The sequence below is a fragment of the Schistocerca gregaria genome, chromosome 6 (assembly GCF_023897955.1).
Source record: "Schistocerca gregaria isolate iqSchGreg1 chromosome 6, iqSchGreg1.2, whole genome shotgun sequence".
Taxonomy (NCBI): Eukaryota; Metazoa; Arthropoda; class Insecta; order Orthoptera; family Acrididae; genus Schistocerca; species Schistocerca gregaria.
In genome coordinates this window covers 462,322,766-462,349,693 of record NC_064925.1, presented here as the reverse complement: position 1 = coordinate 462,349,693, position 26,928 = coordinate 462,322,766, and the positions used below count along the sequence as shown (strand labels likewise).

The 26,928-nt window shown below is 43.0% G+C and overlaps 1 protein-coding gene across 1 annotated transcript in view; it reads right to left on the bottom strand.

Annotated features, from left to right (window-relative positions):
• LOC126278234 (transmembrane protein 14C) overlaps positions 1 to 26,928 on the bottom strand; it is a 51,827-nt gene that overhangs the window by 1,419 nt on the left and 23,480 nt on the right. The window contains exon 2 of the mRNA XM_049978215.1: positions 3,175 to 3,364. Coding sequence (XP_049834172.1) covers positions 3,175 to 3,364 — 190 coding nt within the window. The remainder of the gene's footprint in view (positions 1 to 3,174; positions 3,365 to 26,928) is intronic.

The following is a 26,928-nucleotide window of genomic DNA, read 5'->3' as shown; positions in this document are numbered from 1 at the left end:
ATGTCACTGATTTTTTAAAATGTCAAATAAGTCTGTAATTGTAGGTCATTCAGAAGATCCTTGAGGCAGGAGAACAAAAAGATGTAGAAGGAAAAAAATGCTTGAGTTTAATGCCATGTCAACAGAAATACAAAACTGGAGCACAGATTGAACATGGATGATAATGATAAAACGCTGCCCTTCTCAAGCTATAAGGGCTATCCACAAAGTACATTACGTTTTGGAATTAAAAACAAATAAAGTATTAGAAATTTTTTTAAATTATATACAGATGAAAGCCACACTTGAATACTACTTTTCTACATAGTTGCCATTTAAATTAAAGCACGTATCGTAGCGATGGATGAGCTTGGAAATTCCTTTGTCGTAAAATTTGGCCGCCTGCGCCTTCAACCACATGATTACCTCTTCTTGAAGCTGTGGGTCATCATCAAAACGCTGCATAGCCAACCACTTCTTCATTGCTGGGAATAAGTAGAAGTCGCTCGGTGCCAGGTCGGGACTGTACGGCGGATGAGGAAACAACTCCCACTTAAAATATTCGAGAACTTCACGAGTGGCATTTGCCGTGTGGGCCCAGGCGTTGTCGTAAATCAGCAAGATCTTTGAGCCCAACTTTCCCCTGCACTTGTTTTGTATTGCTCTTCTGAGGTTGTGCAGAGTTTGGTAATACCTTTGAGAGTTTGTTGTAGTGCCTCTTTCCAGGAAATCCACAAAAATCGTATTTCTACCGAGTTACTGATTAACCACTTGGTTGAAGGCACAGGCTGCCGAATTTTACGACAAATGAATTTCCAAGCTTGTTCCTCGCTACGATAAGTGCCTTAATTTAAATGGCAACTATGTAGAAAAGTAGTATTTAAGTGTGGCTTTCATCTGTATATAATTTTAAAAAATTTCCAATATTTTTTTTATTTTTAATTCCAAAACGTAATGTACTTTGTGGATAGCCCTCGTATTTACAGCAACAACAGAAAACCTAAATCTTGATGACAATTTAGAAATTCTCTAAAATGTTCTTAAAAGCACCCTTCAAAACGAACGTTGCCTTCCCTTCAGGGATTTCCATTTCAGTTCCCAAAGTGTTCTGTAACACTTGCATGTTGTTCGAATCTGCTGTTAACAATTCTAGCAATCTGCCTTCAAATTTCTTCAATGTCTTCCTTTAATCTGACCTGGTACAGATCTCAAAGAACAGGTCGCACCAGTATCCTATATGCAGTCGCCTTTACAGATGAACAACACTTTCCCAAAATTCTCTAAATAAACTGAAGTTGACAATTTGCTTTCCCTACCACAATCCTAACACGCTTGTTCCATATCATATTGCTTTGCAACATTATGCCCAGAAATTTAAAGGACATGACTGTGTCAAGCAGGACACTACTAATGCTATATCCGAACATTACGTGCTTGTTTTTCCTAATCATCCACATTAACTTACCATTTTCACCTGCCATTCATCACACCAACTAGGAATTTTGTCTAAGTCATCTTGTATCCTCCTACAGTCACTCTCAACTTCGACACCTAACTATACGCTACAGCATCATCAACAAACAACAACACATTACTGACCATCCTGTTCTCCAGATCATTTATGTATGTATACAACAACAATAGTCCAGTCACACTTCCCTTGGGTACTCCTTGCAATACCTTTGTGTGTAACACTCGCCATCGAGGGCAACACACTGAGTTCAGTTACTCAAGACGTCTTTGAGCCACTCACTTATCTGTGAACCTATTGCATATGATCATACCTTTGTTAACAGTCTGCAGTGGGGCACTGGGTCAAACACTTTCCGGAAATCTAGAAATATGGAATCTAGCCTGTTGTCCTTCATCCATGGTTCACAATATATCACATGGAAAAAGGGCAAGCTGAGTTTCATTTTCTAAATCATGCTTATTTGTGGATATAAGCTTCTCAGTCTCAAGAAAATATATTATATTCAAACTGAGAATATGTTAGAGGATTTGGCCACAAACCAATGTTAGGTATATTGGTCTGTAATTTTGCAGGTCTATTCTTTTACCCTTCTTATCCACAGGAGTCATGTGCTTTCTTTTTTTTCTTTTTTTTTTTTTTTTCCAGTCACTTGAGACTGTGCATCGAGTTAGAGATTTGCAGTACTTGCAAGGTAAGAAAGGCACCAATGCCATACAATATTCTTTATAAAACTTAACTGGAATTACAGCAGGATGTGCCGACTTACTTGTTTTCAAGCTTTTCAGTTTCTCTCAGTTAGTTCTCCACAGAATAAGGGAAGAAAGGAATGTATGAACATATAAAAATCAATAACGAGAAAAAGAGATGGAGTGGCAGAACTTCTATTAAGACATACAGAAATAGCGCCCATGGTGTTAGAGGGAGCTGTAGGGGGCAAGATCTGCAAGGGAAGACAAATAATTGAGGGTGTAGGTGCAAGCACTCCTCTTGATATAAAGAGGTTGGCATTAGTGAGGTATTTGTGGTAAGCTGCATAAAACTACTCGAAATACCAATGATCCAAATTAAATAAATAAATCTATGTACAGAATTTCATTCTGAAGTATCTTAGGGATTTGGGTAAGCCTCCTCAAATATGTTATATTAAAATTTATCATGAATTATTTCCTCTCTCATACTAACAAATAACATCACACTGCAAGTTCTGTCTCCCCTCCCAGGAGAACTACCCTCTTCCTCTGCTCTAAGATACCATGGGTCCATGTCCTATGGACCTGAATCAATAATCACAAAAATAATTACTTTGCTTGCATTCCACTACACTAAATAAGAAGATTACGGTTTAATATACTGTCAACAATAAGATCAATGAAGAGCAAGCAAAAGCTTGGATCGAGAAAGGAAGTCTTCCATGGCCTATCAAATGGACCACCACAGCATTTGCCTTAAGTAATTTCCTCACAGTAAATCTAAATCTGGATGGCAGGGCAGTGTGAACTGCCATTCTCACAAATGCAAGTCTACTGGCTTACAGGCTGTACCATCTCACTCTGTTTCTGCTATGTTGTGAAGTAGATGAAGAGTAGAGTGATCAAATAAGTAATTAGCCTGTATATTCTTTCCCCAAAACCAGCAAGATATAGCACTACGCATTTAGACATAGTTCCCAATTCCAGGATACACTTGTTGCATCTAGGAAAAATATTTGAATGTTTCAGTACCTCAAAGCTGCCACTAATCCTGCAGGCATAAATTTCCCAGAGTTGTAGAAACGGTATCCCATTAATCCTCCAAGGGCAGTACTTGTGCCCAGAAGAATGTGGTAATCATTGGGATCCTGTGAAATCTGGTATGCTCCATACCCCAGTATTCCACCAAACAGTAAGCCAGCACCCAAGGAAGGTACACTACCTGCAAAAAATATTTTACAGTAAGGAAACAATAAATTTACAGATAACAATCGTGTTGAGTACAAACTTCTGTTATAAGTCACAGCAGAATAAATTCACAGTTTTTATTTAGAAGGCATTCATGGCATTGTGATAACATTCAATCCAGCCATTATCTGTTACTAAAAATAACTTTACAACTTAAGATAATTATTGGACATTCATTATATATTCATGTCCTTTATCTAAAATACAACAATTGTGTGTAAGAGAACATATTGGTACATACAAAGCTCATTCTGGTTGCAGGCAGGTGGAGTTGTCTGTGGCACACAATATCATTAAGAAATAGATACGAAGGGCAAGACAGAATGTAAGAGGAGGAAGACCATGAGGAAGAGGGTGTACAGAATGAATGAGGTTTGGGTCTTGGGTCAGGAATAGAGGTGGGTGTGGGACAAGGGCTAGCACATTCAATTCAGGATGATTACAGGACTGAGTTGCATGCGTGAGTCCCAACTACGCAGTTCTGGTGCTGGGGATGGGAGCTGGAGGATCCAGATAGCATGGGTTGTGAAGCAGCAACTGAATTTGAGCATGTTGTACTCAGGCGCATGTTCTCCCACAGTGTGGTCAAATCTGCTCTTGAGCAAGGTTTGGCAGTGGATTCATTCCAGTAAAAAGTTGGTTGGTGGTCAGCCCACATAAAGTGCTCTGCAAAAATTACAGCAGAGGCAGTATATGATATAACTGCTTACAAGAGTGGCTTTACCTCTGATAGATCTTTAATTTTTATGTTTTTTTTTCAGCACAATCACTAACATTTTACTGAACCATTACCAGTTTAGAGCAGCCAGTTGTCATCTTCAGATTAAAGAAGCACGGTACAAGCAGTTTCTGTTGCATCCCAAAGCTGGACGCTGGGCTTGGTACAGGTTTATGAACAATATCTGTGTCGTCTGAACACATGACGGAGAACAATTTCCCCTATTTCCTTCGAGCACTTATCTCCTTTTCCCAACTCAAATTTACCTGATCTTTTTATAAATCCAAAGTAACTTCCTCTGATGTGGAACTCCACCTCGCTGAAGCCTACATCTGAACCTCGGTACATATAATATCAACAGACAAGCAACAATACCTACAGCAGGATAGGTACAATACCTACACTTTGACAGCTGCCACCCCTTTCCCATCAAGTGCTCCCTTCCCTACAGCCTAAGCATCCACACAAACAAATCTACTAAATCACCGAGTCCCTTAATACTTACTCCAACAGACACCCCGAGGTTTTACTCTCCTGCAACTGTTTCACAGATCTCATTTATAGACAAGTCCCCTGACAGTATCCTGCTGTCACCCTCCGACTGACACAGTCACATTTCCAAAAAAACTTAGAAACAATACTAGGCTTTGAATGCCTCAAGGCTTTTCTCCACATCCTAGTTAAAACTTATAACATTCCCAAATCATTACCCCCTACCTCAAGGTTCCTATCGATGCAACGATTCCCACTATAAAACCTGTCTCATGCACTAACCCACTAACATCTATCCCATTTTTTAGTCTGCCTGACCTGCCCTTCATTTTAACCTACCCCAACCTATACCTCTCTTCCTGAAGAAGGAACTATAAAGTCCAAAATCTAGACACTACTTTCACTTTTATGTGTGGGTACCGGTAGTACTACATATATCATCTCTAGAAGCTAACTAGTTAGCAAATCCATCCGACATTTTTACGATAAGTTCTATAAAACAACAAAAACTCCAGACTGGAATATCAATAATGTCAGGAAAATGACATACTGCGACTCACTGTAATGATGAAGTTTTGAGTTTCAGACAAGCACAATGAGAAGTCTGTTATACATCTAGCTTTTGGACAAAGCCTTCTTCAGAAAACACACACACACACACACACACACACACACACACACCAGTGCAGGGTGGACAAAGATATTGCATAGGGATTTGGGATTCAGGGGCTATCTAGTGGAATCCTTCCTAACCACCTAGAATCCCAAACCCATCACCTGGTTCGGATTCATTGATGACATCTTCAAGATCTGGGCTGAGGTTGAGAGCACCATATCCATATTACTCCAGAACATCAAGAGCTTCTCCCTATTTGCTATACCTGGTCCTACCTTGACCGAACAAGCCACCTTCCTGAATGTTGACCACCACCAGGATGGCTGCATGAGTACCTCTGTCCATATCAAACCTACCAACCACCAACAACATGCCCTCTTTGTCATCTGGCACCCATTCCATACCCTGAAGTCCCTTCCATGGAGCTGAACCAACCGAGGTTATTACATCCATAGTGATAAACAGTCTCTCTCCAAATATGCCAAGGGTCTTCCTGTAGCCTTCACAAACCTAAATTAACCCACTCAACCTCGTCCAGAAACAGATCTCTTGTGCCTTGCCTCTCTAGTCACCTACCACTTCATACATACACACTTTCTGGCCTCAAAAAGCACTCCTCTCATGACTCAGTACCACCCAGAACCACAGAAAGTGAATCATATTCTCCACCAGGGTTTCACCTTCCTCTCATTATGCCCTGAAAGGAGAAATATCCTCCCACCTCTCTTACAGTGGTATTCCACAGCCCATGGAACCTATGCAATATCCTTGTTCATCACTACTCCACCCTTACTCCCAACCCACTGCCTCATGGCTCCTACCTCTTAAATAGACCTTGATGCAAGACTTGTCCATATATCATACACACTCCCACTATGACATACTCCAGTTCTGTCATGGTTATCTCCTATCCCATCAAAGGCAGAGCTACCTGTGACTGCAGCCACGTGATCTACAAACTAAGCTGCAACCACTGTGCCTCTTTCTATGTGGGTGTGGCCACTAAGAAGCTGTCTGTCCACATGTATGGCCACCACCAAACTGTGGCCAGAGAACAGCTGGACACACCCCCCCCCCTCCCCACCCACTAAATTGCTGAACTTGCTGCCCAGTGCAATGTGCCCGACTTCAATTATTGCTTCACAGTCTGTGCCACTTGGTGGATTCTTCCTACCAACACCAGCTTTTCTGGACTGTGTTGGAAGGCACTCTTGCTACACCATTTCCTCCATTTCTGTAACTCCCGTGGTCTCAAGTTTTGCTAGTTGCTGTCCTCCAGCTACCTGTCTACTTCCCTGGCATTACAAACACACTGTACACCACCAATGTGCCTACTAGTCTTTTCCACCTCTCTCTGTCCCTTCTCTCCTCTCCCCTCCTCCCTCCTCTCACCAGTACAGCCAACCAGTTCTGCATCCAATAGCCCATCCTGTCTCCACCTTCTGCTTACTTCAGACAAAGTTTCAATCGGCTATGTGTGTTTGAGTTGTGAATGTGTGTTTTCTTGTTTTGTTTGTTTTTGCTTTAGGGTGCAAAAACAACTGGAGTCATACGCACCCAAGTCAGCACTATAGAACATGAACACAGAGAGGAGTTAAATGACTATACATCAGTCCCCATAGACCAGGCTGTTCCAGCTCGTCGGCTCCATTGTGAGCCGCGGAGCGCTCCCTGCTCCCAGGAGCCGTGTCGCTTGCTGTGGCCATTCAAGTGGGCCGGCACGTGGCACAGCTGGCTGAGGCTGGTGGCAAGGCAAGCGTTTTGATGTGCCAGCTGTGTCTTACAAGATTGGCAACCTCCTACTCTTAGCTGCTAAGACATGGTGACACGCTACACCAGGAAATACGGTGTTCAGGAAATAAATAGGAAACAACTGTTTTACAAGAAATTGCATACTAAATTTATTGGGCCTCTGCAGCTTGCCCGTAAAGGAAATGGTGTTCGGCCCTGGGGTGGAGGATCAAGATTAACTGACAGTGCAATCTAGCTCCCTCATAGTAAAGACAGCATTGCAGCACTCACGATTTAGAGAAGAGAAGGGTATCGCACGAGCCTCCTCTCCTCGTTTCCGATGGAGAAAGGCAGGGTGATAGTGGGATGAGCTCGAAACTTCCGCGAAATGGCAGCCCAAGGTGTCGGAGATAGCAATAGGGTCCATGATAACATCGGCAGCTACTGTGAGGCCGGAAATGGGGGGATGGATCTTGGTCCCAGAGAGCCATCTGTGGTTGGCCCACACGATAGAGCAAGGGGTGGAACCATTAAAAGAACAAGTGAATGAAATCGAGCTAGCTCGTTTGCTATCCTGAAGAACGCTATGACACTTGGCATGCATCTGTTTAAAATGAATGCAGTTTGCCACCATACGATGATGGTTAAAAATGCGGAGAGCACATCTCCATGCATGAATTTCATTGCAGCATGCCTGAGACCACCAAGGGATGGTGACACGATGTGCTAAAAAGGAAGTGTGAGGAATGGAATGTTCTGCAGCAGTAAGGATAATGGTGGTGAGATAGTCCACCTGGTCATTACAACTGGGGAAATCTTGTTCTTTGAAGGAGTGCAGCTGCCAGTCAGCCTTAGGAAGCTGCCATTTGGGTGTGCACTCGGATGAGGTAGGAGTCAGCAAATGGAGAGCACACGGGAAATGGTCGCTTGAGTAGGTGTCAGAAAGAACAGACCACTCAAGACAATGGGGAAACTGGGCAGAGCAAAAGGATAGGTCCAAATGTTAATAGGTATGCAACGAGTCAGAAAGAAAAGTGGGTGCTCCAGTGTTAAGGAAGAAGTGGTCAAGTTGGTTAAGAAGATCAGCCAATAGGACACCTCTCTGATAAGTCCTGGGAGAACCCCAAAGGGGATGATGCCCATTAAAGTCACCGAGTAGCAAAAATGTGGGAGGTAGCTGCCCATTAAGCTGAAGTAAGTCTGCCCAGGTGACACTGAATGACAGAGGGACATAAATGGTACAAGGGGAAAAGTCAGGCAGAGAAGGAAAAGGCGAACTGCAACAGTTTGAAGATGGGTAGTCAGGGAGACGGGTTGACCATGGATATCATCCCATATGAGTAGCATGACGCCCCCATGAGATGGAATGCCAACCTCAGGGAGAAGGTCAAAACGAATATGTAAGTAATGTGAAAGCTCAAAGCACTTGTGAGGGTGCACTTTCGTTTCCTGAGGTGGAGTACAAGAGGATCCTGTGACGGTAAAAGCAACCATAAATCCTCTTTGTAGGACCAAATACCGTGAACGTTCCATTGGAGGACAGTCATGAGGGGGAAGGGATGTGGCGGTGACAACTTGGCGGCCGCCAAGTGACAGCCGGTGTAGAATCGCTACTACAGGAGGATCCTGCTCCATGAGGTTCACAGAAGCATTGCTGTGCTTGTGCAGTCAGTCTGTGGAGTCCAATGCTGAAAAATGGTTGGTGGTGCGTACCGACGAAAGAGAGGCAGGCCGGGCTAGGGTACAACATGGTGACACCATCAGAGAGGACCTTTGAGTTGGCAAAGGAGAAGATCATTTGCCTTTGTTTGTTTTGTTTTGCTTTAGGGTGCAAGCAATTGGGGTCATATGCACCTAAGTCAAAACTATACAACACGAACATAGAGAGGAGTTAAACGACTATATGTCAGTCCCAATGGACGGAATAGGAGACAGCTAAAAACAGGCATGAGGAAAATGGGCTGAAAAAACACCATACAGAAATGGACGCCCAAAAATAAAAATTAAATGGCCTTTGCCATATTGCTTCAGCAGATAAAAAGTAAAATACAGTCGACAACTTGCACGCCATTCGCTAAAATGGCTGATAAATCAGACGGCAAACCCAAGCTAGATTGTAAATTGTCAAAAAAATAGCAAATGATGATGGCTAACAAGGCAGTGTCCAATACACAGCTGAGTTAAAATAATCCCCTCCCGACGGGAGGGCCAAGAAGAGGTCGTCCAAGGCACTGGGAGAGGCATAGTATGCCGAAGCTTGTTCCCGTGAAGGGGGGACCATTGGCGAAGCCAAACGGACACCACCTCCTGACAGACAGCAACACAGAGATCATCAGAGAGAATATAGGTACTCGGGGGCCGAAGTATGAGGACTGCAGCCTTGGCAGCAACATCAGCAGCAGCCTCGTTTGGCAGAACCGACATAACCGCGGACCCACAGAAACATCACACTGGATCCACCAAGAGTGAGCAAGTGACAGTTGTCCTGAACCCGATGCGCTAAGGGATGAGCAGTGTACAGCGTACATATACATTGGAGGGCACTGAGCAAGTCTGAGCAGAGGACAAACATTGGAAAGGCTGTGTCGATGGATGTACTCCATGGCCTGATACAAGGAAAAGAGCTCAGCTGTAAGTACTGAGGAGTGTGCCAGAAGCCGATATCGAAAGACACTGGTGCCAATGATGAAGGCACACTCAACCCCACGTCCGTCCGAGAGCCATCAGTGTATACGAAGGTACTATTGCAAAGTTCAATGCAAAGGTCATGAGACTGGAGGTGATAGACCGAGGCTCGAGTAGTGTCCTTAGGAAATGAATGAAGGCCAAGATTAACATGGGCTGCTTCACGAAGCCAAGGTGGTGAAGGGTTCAACCCAATGGGAAAGTTGCAGGTAGTGTGAAGTTAAGCCGCCGTAGCAAGTGGCAAAAGCGGACTGCAGGAGGTAACAGAGAAGAGGAACAAGCCTCATACTGGAGATCAAAGGAATCATCAACGAAGGAGGCATAGGAGGGGTGGCCACATATGGCATACAAACAGCATGCATACCTGCTAAGGAGAAAGTCACGGAGGTAGGACAGTGGTAGTTCAGCACCTTAAGGATACAGACTTTCAACTGGGCTGGTGTAAAAGGCACCCATGGTCAAACGGATGCCATGATGGTGAATAGTGTTGAGATGGCGTAAGAGGGATGGGCATGCAGATGCATAAACAAAGCACCCATAGTCGAGTTTCGAATGGACAATTGTCCGGTACAAATGTAGGACGGTGGTTCGATCAGCACCCCAGGAAGTACCATTGGGGACACAGGAGATTGAGGGACCGTGTACAGCAGGCTGCCAGGTAAGACACATGGCAGGACCAAGGGAGTTTCCTGTCCAGCATTAACCCCAGAAATTTCATAGTTTCAATGAATGGAAGGCAAAAGGCCCAAGATGTAGAGGTGGTGGGAGAAACCATTTGCGCTGCCACAAATTCATAGAGACAATTTTGTCAGGGGAAAAGTTAAAGCCATTGTCGATGCTCCAGGAGTAAAGACAATCAAGACAGTGCTGAAGATGATGCTCAGTAACACAGGTCCATGGAAAATGCAATAGATGGCAGAATCGTCTACAAAAAGAGAGCTGGAGATGTCTGTTGGGAGACAGGCCTTTATCGGGTTAATGGCAATAGCAAAGAGAAAGAGGACGGCGCTGTGAGGCACACCATTTTCCTGAATAAAGGTGTCCGACAAAGCATAGCCCACATGCACCTTGAAATCTCGGTCTTGTAAAAATTCCCGAAGAAAACAGGGCAGACGCCCAAGGAAGCCCCGTGTGTAAAGAGTATAGATGATATCAGTTCTCCAGCAGGTGTAGGCCTTCTCCAAATCAAAAAACACCACTACATTATTGAATTTCCACACAAAAACAGTCATGACATGGGTGGAAAAAGTAACAAGATGGTCAGCTCCAGAACACTTAGCTTGAAATCCACAATGTGCATTCGTTAGTAAATGTTGAGACTTGAGACACCACACCAGCCGGGCATGAATCATAGGTTCCAAAATCTTGCAAATGCAGCTCGTAACAGATGGAGCGGTAGCTAGAAGGAAGGTTTTGTCCTTACCTGGCTTAGGTATGGATATAACTGTGGCTTCACGCAGGCATCCAGGAACTGTGCCTTCCACCCAGATGAGATTGTAAGTGTTACGTAGAAAGTGCTTGCCCGCTACAGGAAGGTGCTGTAACATCTGAATGTGGGTGGCATCTGATCCTGGGGCAGAGGATTGGAATGAACTGAGAGCATGGTCTAACTTCCTCATATTAAAGACGACATTGTAGCACTCACGATTCGGAGAAGAGAAGGGTAGTGCCCAAGCTTCCTCCGCTTTTTTCCGATGGAGAAAGTCATGACATCATCAGCAATTGTCAGGCTCGTAATAGGGGAATGGATCTTCGTTCCAGAGAGCTATCGGAGGTTGGCCCACAGGACAGAGGAAGGTGTGGAACTGTTAGAAGAATAAGTGAATGAAATCCAGCTATATCTTTTGCTATCCCGAAGAACGTGATGACACTTTGCACACATCTGTTTATAATGAACGCAGTTTGTCAGGGTAGGGTGGCAGTTACAAATGTGGAGAGCACGTCTATGTGCACAAATTGCATCACAGCATGCCTCAGTCCACCAAGGGACTGGGACACGCTGTGGTCAGGAGGAAGTGAGGCTGATGGAGTGTTCTGCAACAGTGAGGATAACGTTGGTGAGACATACGACCTGGTCATCACAACTGGGGAAATCTTTTTCTTCAAACGTCGCCAGGGAGGAGTAAAGCTGCCAGTCAGCCCTAGGAAGCTGCCATTTAGATGTGGACATGGATGGGGTAGGGATCACCAAACGGATAGCACACGGGAAATGGTTGCTCGCGAATCGCGAATCGATAAGAAATGTTAAAGCTCAAAGCAGTCGTGAGGGTGCAATTTTGTTTCCTGAAGGGAGAGTACAAGGGGATGACGCGACACTAAAAGCAGCCATAAATCCTCATTGTGGGATTGAAGGCCGTGAATGTTCCATTAGAGGAGAGTCATGATGAAGAGACGTGGGGGTGTCAGCTTGGCGGCTGTCGAGTGACAGCTGGGGAAGAGGCGCTACTACAGGGCACAGAGGCAGGAGGCTCCTGCTCCATGGGGTACACAGAAGCATTGGTGTGCTTTTGCAATCAGTCTGTGTAGTCCTACGCTGAAAAACTGTTGTTGGTCACACCAGTGACACGGAGGTTGGCCGCGCTAAGGTATCATGTGCCGTCACCATTACCAGTTGTGTAGCTGGTGGCTTCACCCCTAGAGGTGAGATTTTGATGGCTCGTTGCACAGCTGGACAGAGGGATGGCCATGCTACTTTGACAATAGGCAATTTCACAATATCAAATCTGAATTGTAGGTTGCATGTCTGCATGGCCATGTCCTTCATGGAGGGAGGGGGTAATAAGAACAGAACTATAGGTACCTGACGGGAGAACGCAGGGTTTGCAACTAGCCAGTAACTTGCGAGCAACTGGGTAAGGCACCTTTTCCTTTACCCAGATCTCTTGAACAGCCTGCTCATCAAGACATGTGGGACAATCCTGAGAGGCGGTGGCATCGCTGCCGTTGCAGTTGATACAGCAGGGAGAAGGATGTGGACCGTCACCCTCGTGCGCATCCCTACCATAGGTGACACATCTGGCTGGGTGTCGTCAAGACGTTCTAGTGTGGTTGAAACTATGACACTGGTAGTAGTGCATCGGCTTCAGAATGTACGGCTGGACTGTGATAATTTCATAGCCACCTATGAGCTTTGACAGGTGCACCACTCTATCAAATGTGAGAAAGAGAGTGCGGGTGGGTACCCTAGACGATCAACCTTTTTTCATTACACAATTGACGGCAATGACACTTTGATCAGAGAGGTAATAATAGTTTCGGCCTCTGTTAGATTGTCGAGCAGCATGGTGTAAATTACACCACGGGAAGAATTCAAAGTTCTATGGGCCTTGACACAAGCAGGGAAACCGTGGAGAAGCGAGGCAGCAAGCAGTTGTGCTTTAGCATCAGAAGTGGTCTCCAAAAGGAAAGTGCCATTCCGTAGACAAGAGCAAGATTTCACAGGGCCAGCAAATGCATCAGCACCTTTCTGAATATTAAACGGATTTAATGTGGAGAAAGGACTCGCCATCTTCAGTTCAAAAGACCACGAGGAACCATGGTGCAACAGGGAGGGTCTTTGAATCATTAGCCTCCTTACGTTTACATTTTGTAGACATTGAGTGGGAAGACGATTGACTGACCACGAGGAAATCCCCATGATTGCCAGCATCTCCAATGACTCGCTCCTTCCAAGTGAGGGCCTCTTCACAAGAGGGTGTACCCACCTTAGATGATTGTTCACGCCTCACAAACACCTGACAGAGGGACCAATAGGCAATTTGGGAAGGTTACAGCTCAGGCAATCACCCCTTCCTGGGCCTGGCCCGTACTGGGGCTATGTGCAAACCTTACTCGTTGACCCGCGGCTGGGAATTATGCGTTATACAGTCAACTGTAAATAAAATAGAAAGAAACTTCCACATGGGAAAAATATATTAAAAACAAAGATTCCAAGACTTACCAAGCGGGAAAGCGCCGGCAGACAGGTACAATTAACAAAACACACAAACACACACACAGAATTACTAGCTTTCGCAACCGATGTTTGCTTCTTCATGAAGGAGAGGGAAAGACGAAAGGATGTGGGTTTTAAGGGAGAGGGTAAGGAGTCATTCCAATCCCGGGAGCGGAAAGACTTCCCTTAGGGGAAAAAAAGGACAGGTGTACACTCGCGCGCGCCCACACACACACACACACACACACACACACACACACACACACACACACACACATATATATATCCATGCGCACATACACAGACACAAGCAGACATATTTAAAGGCAAAGAGTGACTCTTTGCCTTTAAATATGTCTCCTTGTGTCTGTGTATGTGCGGATGGATATGTGTGTGTGTGTGTGTGTGTGTGTGTGTGTGTGTGTGTGTGTGTGTGTGTGTGTGTGTGTGTGTGTGTGTGTGTGTGCGTGTGCGCGCGCGCGCGCGCGCGCGCGCGCAAGTGTACACCTGTCCTTTTTTTTCCCCTAAGGGAAGTCTTTCCGCTCCCGGGATTGGAATGACTCCTTACCCTCTCCCTTCAAACCCACATCCTTTCGTCTTTCCCTCTCCTTCATGAAGAAACAACCATCGGTTGCGAAAGCTAGTAATTCTGTGTGTGTGTTTGTGTGTTTTGTTCATTGTGCCTGTCTGCCGGCGCTTTCCCGCTTGGTAAGTCTTGGAATCTTTGTTTTTAATATACAGTCAACTGTTACGCGTCAGACGTGTGGACTGGCCTTCAGGAGCACGCAGGGAGGAAGAAGAAGGAAAAAAAAAGAGGATCCTCAAATGCCGAAGCACAGGAACGAGAGGAGAAGGGAAACAAAGAAAGGAAAAGGGAGCAAAGAACAAAGGTGAGACTGTTCATACATCAGTGACAGAATGCAGAACATTTCCGATAATACCCCAGACATGTTTCCTGAGGGAGAGGGATAAAGAATAGCAAGAGGATAGACAAGCAGTACAGAAGGGTAAAAATGCTGCAAAGGCTGGGGCCCCGTGGTACCCAAGCATGACCCCGCCAAAGAGTGGTGGGCCCCCTGGGGGTGATGTGTGTTTTCTATTTTGAAAGAAAGGCCTTTCCTGTCCAGAAGCTTAAACATTTAGCTATCTTTTCTACTCTGCCTATTTGTGCTTCATCCATTTCATTTTTCTCCTCAAGAAATTAGTTTTAGAAATGCTTTTTTAAAATTTAGATTAAGTAAAGTAGAAAATAAGTCAAGTTTGCCTGCATTTTTTCTGCTTATACTTTCCTCAGTTTTTGTCTGTTATTTCTTTGACAAGACCACATAGTTTGTAATTCAAGAACATTCTATAATACGTTAGATATTTCATAAACTTTTCCAAACGTAATTCTAGGTTTATGCTGGAAATTCTCAGTGGTTTATGATCAGCCTAATTGGCCTTTTAACAGAGTAAGTGACAAAGAAACTATGAAAGACACTATACTTTTTGTGTCCTTGTCTGAAGTTAGTACAAATCTTCCCGCCTCTTTGAATAATGATTACTGCTTCCCTAAAATATCAAAATCTAATATTGGAAGACTGATGGATCAAAATTATTTTGTTCATAAATTATTTTGTTCATAAATTATTTCAGAGAAGGATGAATTTTACTGGTTGCAAATGTTAATAAAAGGCAATATAAATTTTAATAAAGTAATGGTGTTTGGGTCTACTGTGATAAAAACATTGACACTATTGAGTAAAGCAGTGGCCAGCCTCAGGGAAACTTTGTGATGGAGCCCTCAAAATAGTCTGACATTTACATTATGAATGACAGTAAACAAACATTGAAGTTAAGACTGATAACCACATATGTAGTACATAAAACACATGCTGTCAGGTACCAAGAACAATAACAACAGCACATGAAAATGCAGTGTGGTAAGTTCTTCAGTGCCAGTGAAATACTGTGTATTTTTTGACATGGCCTCCTTTTACACCAACTTTGCCATGCCAAAGAAATTAATCTGATGCATATGAATGATGTTCCAAAAATTAGTGCTTCAAATATCTTAGTTTACCATATTATGAAAAGGAAAGTTGCTACTCACCTGCTACTCACCAAATAGCGGAGGTGCTGAGTTGCCTTTCCACAAATAGTGTGTGTGTGTGTGTGTGTGTGTGTGTGTGTGTGTGTGTGTGTGATCTATTGTTGATGAAGGCCTTAGTGACCAAAAGTTATAGTTGTTACAGTCTTTTTGTTGTGCCAATCTGCGACTCAGCACCATGGTGAATAGCAAATTTCCTTTTCATAATGTTGTTACATTCCATCCTGGATTTTCCACTCTTTGATTAGTTTTCCATATCTTAGCTTTCCTATGGCCAAATCATCTTGGAGATTGTCCTGCCAAAAGTTGTCTTTCCTTACTGAAACTACAAGTCTCTTCTAATGTATTTTTTCATCTAATTAATCAAAAACTTTTAAACAATATCTAAAAGTTATGTTTTATTCTTTATATGCTCACCAGTACATGCCTATGCTGTCACCTATTTCATACATCTGTATCATCAATTGCTGAACTGCTGCATTGTTTACTTTCTCAATATTTTCATTTATGGTTGCAGTTTTGGGATGTCATTCATACAGGTCATCTTCAAGAAAAGTATGCTCACGTTAGAATTCAATTACTCATTTATTAACTATTGCTGAGTCTAGAGCAGGTTCCTCTTAAGCCCTCACCAGCTTTCGACGATTTTGTGATGACTATAAACTGTCCAAAATCAAGACTTTCATGATGACATGGTATTCCAATTTACCCCTTGAAAACACTTAATCCTCATCTACTTTAAAAATATGCATTAATAAAAGTTTTCCGCAGTTCAAATTCACAACTGACTAACACTATTGCACAACACGTAGCAACACCACAATCTATATAGCAGTAAAGAACATTTCACTTTGCTCTCTTATTTGTAAGCTACTGCACAAGCTGTTGGTAATCATAAGGACTGAGAGCAATGAAATACCTTCCTTTAATATGCGGAAGCAACAACTGATTTAACAGGTGAAACAATATTCTCCTCTTCTCATTATACCCATTCTTAGACAGCTTGATGTCTGATGAAGGCTGCACTTTGCTGGTGGTAGTAAACACTAATGTCAAAATAAGCCATTACACTTATTGTGAAAGGCATCTCTGCTTCAGAAATCTGGCTGTATTTCACTTCATCTTTTGTTAGTAAATTTCCTAGTGATTTCTGCAGCCTTTGGGAAAGCAGCTGATCAACAACTTGCTTTTTCTCTTTCAAATCACATACCATAATTTTAACTTTTTTAGCAAGAAACTAAAATTTTATCTGGAATGGTCTGACATTGTAACCTTTTAGCACCATCAGATGAACCCAGGAACACAAGAAATCAAGAAGTCACAGCTATAAGAGTTTAGGCATTGTATCAATCAATTCACTAAATAATCCATATAGCGGAGATGCTGAGTCACAGATAGGCGCGACAAAAAGACTGTCACAAATAAAGCTTTCATCCCTTAAGGCCTTCGTCAAAAATAGATGACACACACACACACACACACACACACACACACACACACACACACACACACACACAAACACACACACACACACACAACTGCAGTCTCAGCCAACTGTTGTTACAGTCCATCCTGGATTTTCCATTGTTTTATTCACTAAATAATCCACTGAATCTTAAATCATATGCCACTGAGTACTGAAATCTTCACTTGAAGTTTCCACACTCTGCTTTCATCGAATGTGCTTCTAATTGACATTGTGAACTGTGGAAATGGAAACATGGATGGGTGGCAGCCTGGGAAGTAACTACTAGCTATATACAGTGTCTACTGTTGATCCATCAAACGCTGAATTTCTTGAAGGAGCAACTCGTTTTGCTGCTGCTGTTGGTGGTGTTGAAACTGCTGTTGCAATTGCTGCTATAGTAGCAACTGCTGTCGTTGATGTTCCAAGATTTTCACAAATTTTGCATCCATGATACTCTTAACCTTTTACATTACCATTTGTGACCAGGATTCAACACAAGGTCAGGAATGACTCAAAAGGAACCCACTAGGGCTGGGATGAGTGGCCTAGGACAGTCAATAGCAGAATTCTGACTGGAGACAGAAGCCAAACAAGGAAACGGACAAATGGAGACAGCAATACAGACAAACAAGTCCAAGAAGAAATCTGGACTGAGAACATCTAAGGAGTAGTGAAGTGGAAACCATGAAATAACAGTGAGTTACGACAAGCAATATGATAGTGAGCCGAATACACCGCTGAGTACAGTGTCACTGCATGGCGGAAGTTACAGAGTGGCCATAAGTTTTGATTGGCCAGCAGACTTATCTATGATACCATTGGTTGGCTATGCAAGGATTCACAGATGTAGCAGCTCTACCTAGCATCTGAGGTCCAGTTCCATGTTCTCTGACAGGCTTTCAAAGTCTCTGGGTTGGCATACCAGAGTTCCATCGTACTATTTGGCAACTTCTTATAGAACTGTCTTCCAGCTTCAAGTGGACTGTGATAAGTAGTTCATTTATTGCTCAGTGTATTATGATAACCATGTCTGATTCATAGATCGTAATTATAAATGTGCCTATTAATTATGCTTACCTCATCAGTCTCTTTTACAAATTTGATTATTTTCATCATCACCATCATCATCATCATCATCGACAGTTTCCAGCCTCTGGCTGGGTCTGTTTGGAACATAGGCCTCTACATGGTCTTCTGTCTTGGTTCAGTCTTCTGGACACATTCCTCTACTCCTTTATGCCATCTGCCTCTCGGTCTTCCTCTTGGTTCTTTCCTTCCAGTTTCATCTCATGTATTCTCCTGGGTATCGCCATCTCCTCCATTCTCTTAACATGTCCATACTATCTCAGCCTTGATTTCTCTATCTCCTCCGGTAATGGTTCCACCTTCATTAACTCTCTGATTATCTCATTTCTTACCCTGTCTATCTTTGCCTTCCTCAAGAATTTCACCTCACTAGCGTGTATTTTGCTTTTCTCTCTTCCTTTCATAACCCAGGTTTCGGACGCATATGTCAGGATCGGGACATAGTATGACCGGTATATAACCTTTTTACCGATTTGGTATACATCCTTGCTCCATATCAGACTTCTGTCACTCTTCCAAAATGCTTATGCTTTTCTCCTCTGCTTTTTTATTTCTCTATCTTTTTTTTTCCCCCTGTATCAGGCTTCCTAGGTACTTTCAACCCTCCACTCTCCTCAACCGTTCCCCACCAATTGCTATTCCAGTTGTTACTCTCTCCTCCTTTCTTGTTGTGATAAATCATCTCACTCTTACTTATAATAAATTTCATCCCATATTCTTGTACTATTCGTTCCCATACGACCAACTGCTCTTGTACTTCCTCCTCCTCCTCTTCTTCATTGCCCCAAATCATCAGATCATCTTTCCTTCACCAATTACTTATGCTACTGTACTCATTATACCATCCATCACTACATTGAAGAGTAATGGTGAAAGTGCACTTCCCTGCCGCAAGCTCAAGCCATTCTTCTGTTCAATCCAAACTGATCTCTCTCCTCCCACTTTTACACAGCTCACACTTCCATGATACATTTTATGCTTTTTCAATGCCCAGGAAGGTCATTAGTGGAACTATTCCATATTAATAGTCCTGTTCCTGCAGTTGTCTTACAGCAAAAATTAGATTCACCGTGGGACTTCCTGTTTTGAAGCCACGCTGCTCTTCTCTCATCCCTCCTCGTAAGTTTGCCCGAATTCATGCTTCCAAAATTTTCTCAAAAATCTTTGCACAATGATCATCAATGTTATCCCCCGATAGTTCTTGCACTCTTTTCTATTTCCCTTCTTAAAGATCAGGACAATTATTCCCTTCTTCCAATCTTCTGGGATCATCATAATTAAGTCAGTTAATTATACTTTACGAAATAGTCTCTACAGGACAGGTATTTGCTTATCCTAACTGTTCTCTTGTGAAGCCTGAAAATACTGTCCATGTAGACTGTGGGTACCCAATCCCAAAATTTCGGTCTCATATTGCAAATGTGAGTGGATTAGTCCATGCTGTATTACTTTAAGGACAGAAGGAGATGCTTTATTTGTGAAATGATTCGGTAAGTCAATATTGCTGTTCTTTTTACATGTGTAGCTAATATATTTTCTATCCATGTAAGATGTTAATAAATTACAATGCCTACAAATTTATTTTTATCAGATGTTTTAGTTGTAGATAGTGATTGAATCTTTATTTCCATTTGACTATGATTATAAATTAACAATAACTTAAATGCAACACGTTTGTCCTTCTTCAATGCAATTTTATCCATGATTACATTTTCTATGAGTAGCTCAAAGTTCTACCTATCGATTTCAAATGCTAGCTGATCAGTCAGTGTCAGCTAATAAATGACGTATAATCAGCATAGTTCACTATCTTTGAGTTTATGGCTGTGTTAAGTCATCAGTATATATATATAAAAAAAAAACACAAATTATTCAAATGATACTACTGTATTTCCTTTGGCAGAACCACAGACTAGTTCACAGAAAAATCACAGTGAAGCACTAAACATGACATCACTTCTACAATACATTATTACAATGCCTTCAGAAGTTTGTGTGTTATTACTTTCACTGCCCATTTTCCAAGTTTGTCAATGGTGCTATGATTATCATGAGGCTATGGGTGAGGTGGCATAAGAAGATCCCTGACAGCTTGCAGCCCTGCTGCCAGTGTTCAATTGCTAAGCACTAATGGCTGCAGGTAAAAACAGCGTCGGTATACAGAGATGTTACAATACAGAGGTGTTGCAGTAGATACATTCACGAAATCTTGTTACGCTATGGGTTGAGGTAGGTTCGCAAAGCTGCCGCACCTGATCCACTGCAACTATCAGGTGTCAACTGATGCTGACTGAACTATGAGTGTAGCAAAGAAGACAGTTGCAGCATTAAATTCAATCTACTTCACCAAAGTTTATGATACACTTTAAACACCAACAAGAGAGTAAGAAATCTACCAACTTGCAAAGCAGTGTCATAGATAAATAGCGGATATATAAAATTTCTCTGAAATCAATAATGAAGAGGGCATCATTAGGAAGAAAGTAGCAGAGCAATGGCAGAAAGACTTTGAAAAAAATTGCAGCAAGTTTCCACATCTTCCAATTCCAGTCAACGCATGTACATGGACCATGGATGTATATGGAGGAGGTTGCCTAAGCACCGTATAAAATGAAGAATGGATGGGCTATAGGATGAGACAACCTACCTGCATATCTGTGGAAATCAAAGAACTGGGATTCAACTGAATGTTGGGACAGATCTGGCCAACAAAACTACTGAAGATGACAACAGTTCCACTTTGGAAGCAGAAGGGCAGTCCATTTGAATGTAGCAATTGTCACTCAATGCACCTTTTACCACACACAATGAAGGTCTTTGAACACATTATAAATAGAGGGAACTGACAAATTATATCAGTCTCACCAACAATCAATGTGAATTTGTGAAGGGCTGAGAGATGATAGATGCTATCCACACTGCTCACCTGCTTATTGAGAAACAGTGAGGAGTCAAGGCACCTGCATGTTGCTCTCCTTGACCTTGTAAGGAAAAATAAAATAGAATAAAAAATAAAATAAATAATTAAAAAAGCTACAGTGTCATCACCACAGACCTAAATGACTGACTCCATCATAATCAATGGTGTTGACCTCCCAAAAGAAGGATTTTAAATAGTTAGACATGACATTTGCTGTTGATGGAAATCTCAGACCACAAATCTCTCACCACCTGATTGGCACTTGGGTAAAATGGCATTCCATGACTGGTGTACTCTGTGACCTGATGATCCCAGGTAGGCTCAAGTGGAAAGTATACTTATCTGTAAGCCATTCAGTTGCACTGTATGGTGCTGAATGCTGGGCTTCAACAAAAGTAGTGGAACAACAACTTGCTCTCATGGAAACAGAGATGCTCAGATGGACATTTAGATTAACACTGCATGATCACATCACTAGTGAGGAAGTTTGGAGAAGCACCAATAGTAGACACGATGAGAGAAAGCCATCTATGATGGTATGAGCATATTATAGGTGCAGATACAACAAGAATAGGTTTAGTTTGAGAGTAAATGGTAAATGGCCAGAAGGAGAGCCTACACAGTGATGGCTTGACACTCTGCATGAAGATATCTAATCTCACTCCTGCACCATCATCAAGCAAGAGATTGGGTAAAGTGGCAACAGAGCCAAAACAGCAGACTCTGCTGGCATGTGCAACAAATGCTACGGAATAAGGTGTTGGAAAAGAAGCCAATGGAGGTATGATCAGCAACTATTTCCCAAATGAGTTTATTCTCTTCCCATGTTACATATGCAACTTTGGCACTGTAAGCTACACACAAGTCAACAGCTGGACAAGTGGCACAAACTTTTTTTTCAATACATTCTGGGGATCGATAATTTTGGAAAAAGTATTTTTGATTTTTTATAAAGAAGTTTTCATAAAATAAAAAGACATACAAATGTTTTATGTACCTTTGAATGATGCACAAAATCAATACAGAAAAAGAGGTTGTGACAGAGAAATTAAGGTTTGGGGTACTAGAGGATATTTGTCTAGTGGTTTATGAAGACAGTGTGGTCTGTTGCTGTGTGGCTTTGAGGTACTATTGCTATATGAAGTCAAGTGGTAAAATATTTTACTAGTAGAAATACTACTGCTATGGAAGGTCAAGTGATTAAATATTTTACTGTTGGTATTACAATTGCTAATCAAATCATTAACCATATCAGCAGAAATGCTGATATGAGAGGGGAGGTTCCCCCCCCCCCCCTCCCCCCCCCCAAAAAAAACCACTTAAGTTATTTATTCACATTTTAATCACAAACCTTCAATCCCCTTCAAAGTACTCTCTACTTGCACTAATACACACGTCTAATCTTTTATTCCATTTTTCAAAACACTGTTTAATTCATCTTTTGTGATGCCTGACAGTGCCTCCATTTTTTTTCTTTCTTCATCTCAGCAGCATCAGCAAAACACTTTCCATTTATGTCTCTTTTCATTCTACTCTAGGAAACAAAAAAGTCGAATGGGTCAAGGTCAGGTTAGTATGGGAGGTGAGGAACAGGGGTTACACGATTTTTGGTCAAGAACTATCATACAGATAGGGTTGTGTGAACAAAGGCAGTGTTATGACAGAAAACCCAGTCACCCAACTGCAACAAATCATGTTTGTTCTGATGCACAATCTTTTTGAAACTTTCAAGCAGCAAGCCTGGTTAACTGTCTGAACCTTCGGAACAAACTCTGAATGGACTACTTCTCTCACACCGAAAAACCAGATCAGCATTTTTTTAAATTATGGTTTTAGGGCGCAAAACTGCTATGGGCATAAACGCCCATTCTGTGGCTTAGTGAAGGGTAAAAAACCAAAATTTAAATCAGCAGCAATGGGAGTGAAACTCAAGAAGGAGAGAAACTAAAAACGGAAGGAACTCTTATAAAATTTCTATTAAAGTGGGGTTGTTTTGCCTGAAAATAGTTTGAAACGACCAATGTCATTTCACTAACACTGATAAACTCAAGGATGCGATCGGCTGAGTGCTTCTTATCTGCGGAAAGGGAAGAGAGATCAGGCGACAGCTGTAAATGGGCGTGAAGTGGATTAAAATATGGGCACTGAAGTAAAAGGTGCCTCACTGTCCACAACTGAGAGCAGTGGGGACAATGCGGGGGAGAATCTCTACTTAAAAGATGTCAATGGCTAAAAAGACAGTGCCAAATCCACAGTCTAATTAAAATTACCTCCGCCTGATGACGAGGCCAAGAGGAAGAGGTCCAAGTACAGGGAAGAGGTTTTATGCCCATAATTTATTACTGGGATGTGCAGACCAATGTCTGTGCCATAAAAGAGCAACATGACGACATAAAACACACTGTAGATCGGCAAAGGGAACCATGCGAACAGCGGGCTGAGGAAGAGAGACAGCAGCCTTCGGCACTATATCGGCTGCCTAACCGCAGATACTGATATGTCCTAGGAGCCAGAGGAATGTCACAGAGATGGCCCCCAACTGGAGCATGTGGAGGCAGTCCTGAATCCGGTGGACCAGAGGGTGGACAGAATAAAGAGCTTGGAGGTTGAGAAGAGAGCTGAGCGAATCCGAGCATATAATATACTGATGGCGACGAATGTATTGAACAGCCTGGAGAACAGCGTAGAGCTTCGCAGTAAAAACTGAACAACACTGGTTGGGAAGCCAAAATCTAATAGGGGTGCTGTCAATAATATAAGCAATCATGATACCAAAGGAGATCTTGGAGCTGTTAGTGTAAATAGATGTGGAATCTCCATTTGTGAGCATAGAGTAGCAAATTTCCACTGATAAACTAAAGGGGGGCGGGGGGAGTACTACCCTTGGGAAGCTGACAAAGGTCATGGAGGAGGCAGGTCCAAGGGCAAAGCCAAGGTGGCGTCATACCCCCATGTATCAAGAAAGTTTTAGGAAAGTGGAAGGAAAGGAAATGTAGCAGTTGACGGAAGCGAACGCCTGGTGGTAATTGAGAGGAATGCCTGTCTGCTTACTGTACATCCAAGGAGGTGTCAAAAAAAAAGGGCATGGGTCACATGAGCACACTTGGAAGATAGATGACTAACACGACTCAGACAGACAGCTCACCGATTGGACAGCGGGCATTCAGCAGTCTCAGCATAAAGGCTCTCCACAGGGCTGGTGTAAAAAGCTCCAGACACTAAACGCAATCTACATTGGTGGACAGAGTCTAGATACCGAAGAACAGACGGCCATGCAGAGGAGTAAACTATGCTTCCATAATCCAATCTCGAGTGCACTAAGGCACTATATAGGCAGAGGAGAACAACTCTGTCTGCTCCCCAGGAAGTACCTCTCAGAACACAAAGGGCATTGAGGGATCGCAGACAGTGAGCCAGAAGATATAAAATGTGGGAAGATCAGCAGAGTTTTCAGTCAAATATAAGTCCCAATAAATAGGCAATGTCTGTGAACAGAAGGTTAAAAGGGCCTAGATGTAGTGAAGGTGGATAAAACTCAATATGACGCCAAAAATTTACAGACGGTCTTACTGGGAGAAAATCTGAAGAAGGTTTCAATGCTCCACGAGTGGAGGCGATTGAGACATCCTTGAAGATTTCGTTCAAGAAAGCTAGTCTGTTGAGAGCTGTAGTAGATCGCAAAACCATTGAGAAAGAGGGAGCCCAAGACATCGGGAAGGAGACAATCCCTAATTGGATAGCAATGGCAAACAGAACAACACTTAGCACGGAGCCCGGAGGCACCCCGTTTTCTTGGGAGGAAGTACGGGATAGAGTGGTGTTCACCTGCACCTTAAATGTGCGATCTGTCAAAATTCACAGATGAAAAGGGGCAGCTGACTTCGAAAGTCCCAAGAGAACAGTGTGTGGAGGATTACTGTTCTCCAACATGTAACATCTGCCCTCTCCAGATCAAAAAATATTGCTACCGTTTGTCTTTTCCTGAGAAAATTGTTCATGATATAAGTAAAGAGAGTAACAAGGTGGTCAACTGCAGAATGATGCTTTCGGAAACCAGATTGGGCAGGTGTTAAAAGGTTTTGGGACTCCAGCCACCAGTCTAATCAGCAATTTACTATACGCTCTGAAACCTTACATACACTACTTGAGAGAGAGACAGGTCAATAGCTAGAGGGGAGATGTTTGTTCTTTCCAGGTTTCAGAACAGGAATGACGATAGCTCCCCGCCATCTTCTGGGAAAGGTACTGTTGGTCCTAACTCGATTATAAAGGCGAAGGAGATAATGCAGACCAAAGTATGATAAATGCAGCAGCATTTGGATGTGGATGCTATTCGGTCCCAGAGTGGAAGAGCGAGAGGAAGAGAGTGTGTCTTGGGAGTTCCTGCATACAAAAAAAATGGTATTATAGCTTTCGCGATTTTGGGAGGAGAAAGCAAGAGGTCACACTTCCACTGCTTGTTTCTTCGAGAGAAAGGCTGGTGGGCAATTTGAACAGCTTGAAATCTCAGCAAAGTGTTGACCTAATAAGTTAGAAATTAAGACTATGTCCCTAAGGTATCTCGTACGACAGTTAGTCCAGAGATCGGGGAGAAACTAGATGTGCCGGATAACCATCGAATTCGACTCATAAATACAGATGAGGGAGTGAAGGTGATAAAGGAGCTTCATGATGTGATGGCATCGCGCACGTAACTTATTGTAGTGGATACAGTTGGCCAGTTGGTGGAAAATGCGAAGAGTACATATCCGCTTGCATATGGCATCACGCCACTGGGGTGCGCAGGGGCCAAGGGGAGGTATAAGGTATTGAATGTTCTGCAGCTATAAGAATAACTTCTGTAGCATGAGTAACCTGATTTTCGATGCTAGGAAAGTGACGCTCATCAAATGTTGCCAGAGAGGGGAAAAGTGTACAGTCAGCTTGGGAAAAATGCCAGCATATTGGGCGCAAAGATGACAGTTGTGGCTGCAATCGAAGGTCACATGGAAAATGGTCACTGGAATGTGTATCAGCAAGAGCGAACCATTGAAAGGGCCCACCTACCTGAAAAGTATCGATCGAAAGGTCCAAATGAGAGTAGGTTGGCGTGGAGGCCTACGAAAATGTAGTTTCCCCTAGTGTTGAGGCAAAAAATATCTGCTTGGTGGAAGAGGTCAATCAATTGGGAGCATCTCTAACAACGATGCAGAGATCACCAAAGCGGATGGTGGGCATTGCAGTCTCCAACCAGCAAATAGGGAGGTCGGAGCTGACCAGGGAGATGAAGGAGATCGGTTCTTGCCATTGGTGTGTACGACGGAATGTGTATGGTACAAAGAGAGGTGTGTCCAGAAAGGGAAAGACATACAGCTTGGAAGGAACTGTGTATGGGGGTAGGGTGACAATAGATAGTATCATAGATAAGAATCATAAGTCCCCCATGTGCCTGAGCACCATCAACAGAGGGGAGATCAAAGCGGACTGATTGGAAATGAGGGGAGACAAAACAATCATGGGGATGCAGCTTTGTTTCCTGAAGACAGAAGATGACTGGGGAGTAGGATCGTACGAGGATCAACAATTCATCCAGATTGGAGTGAATTCCATGGATATTCTGATGGATAATTGACATAGGGTGGATGGAAAAGGCAAAAATGTCATCATGGTTGTCGTCAACTCAGTGACTGCTGAGAGCTGGTGGCCGATGGTATGAAACAGCATTCAGCCAGAGGCAAAAGATCCTGATCCATAGGTTGTTCGGGGGCAGCTCCTGCTGCCAGTGATCAGCTGGTTGATCGGCAACCAGTAGTGCGTCTC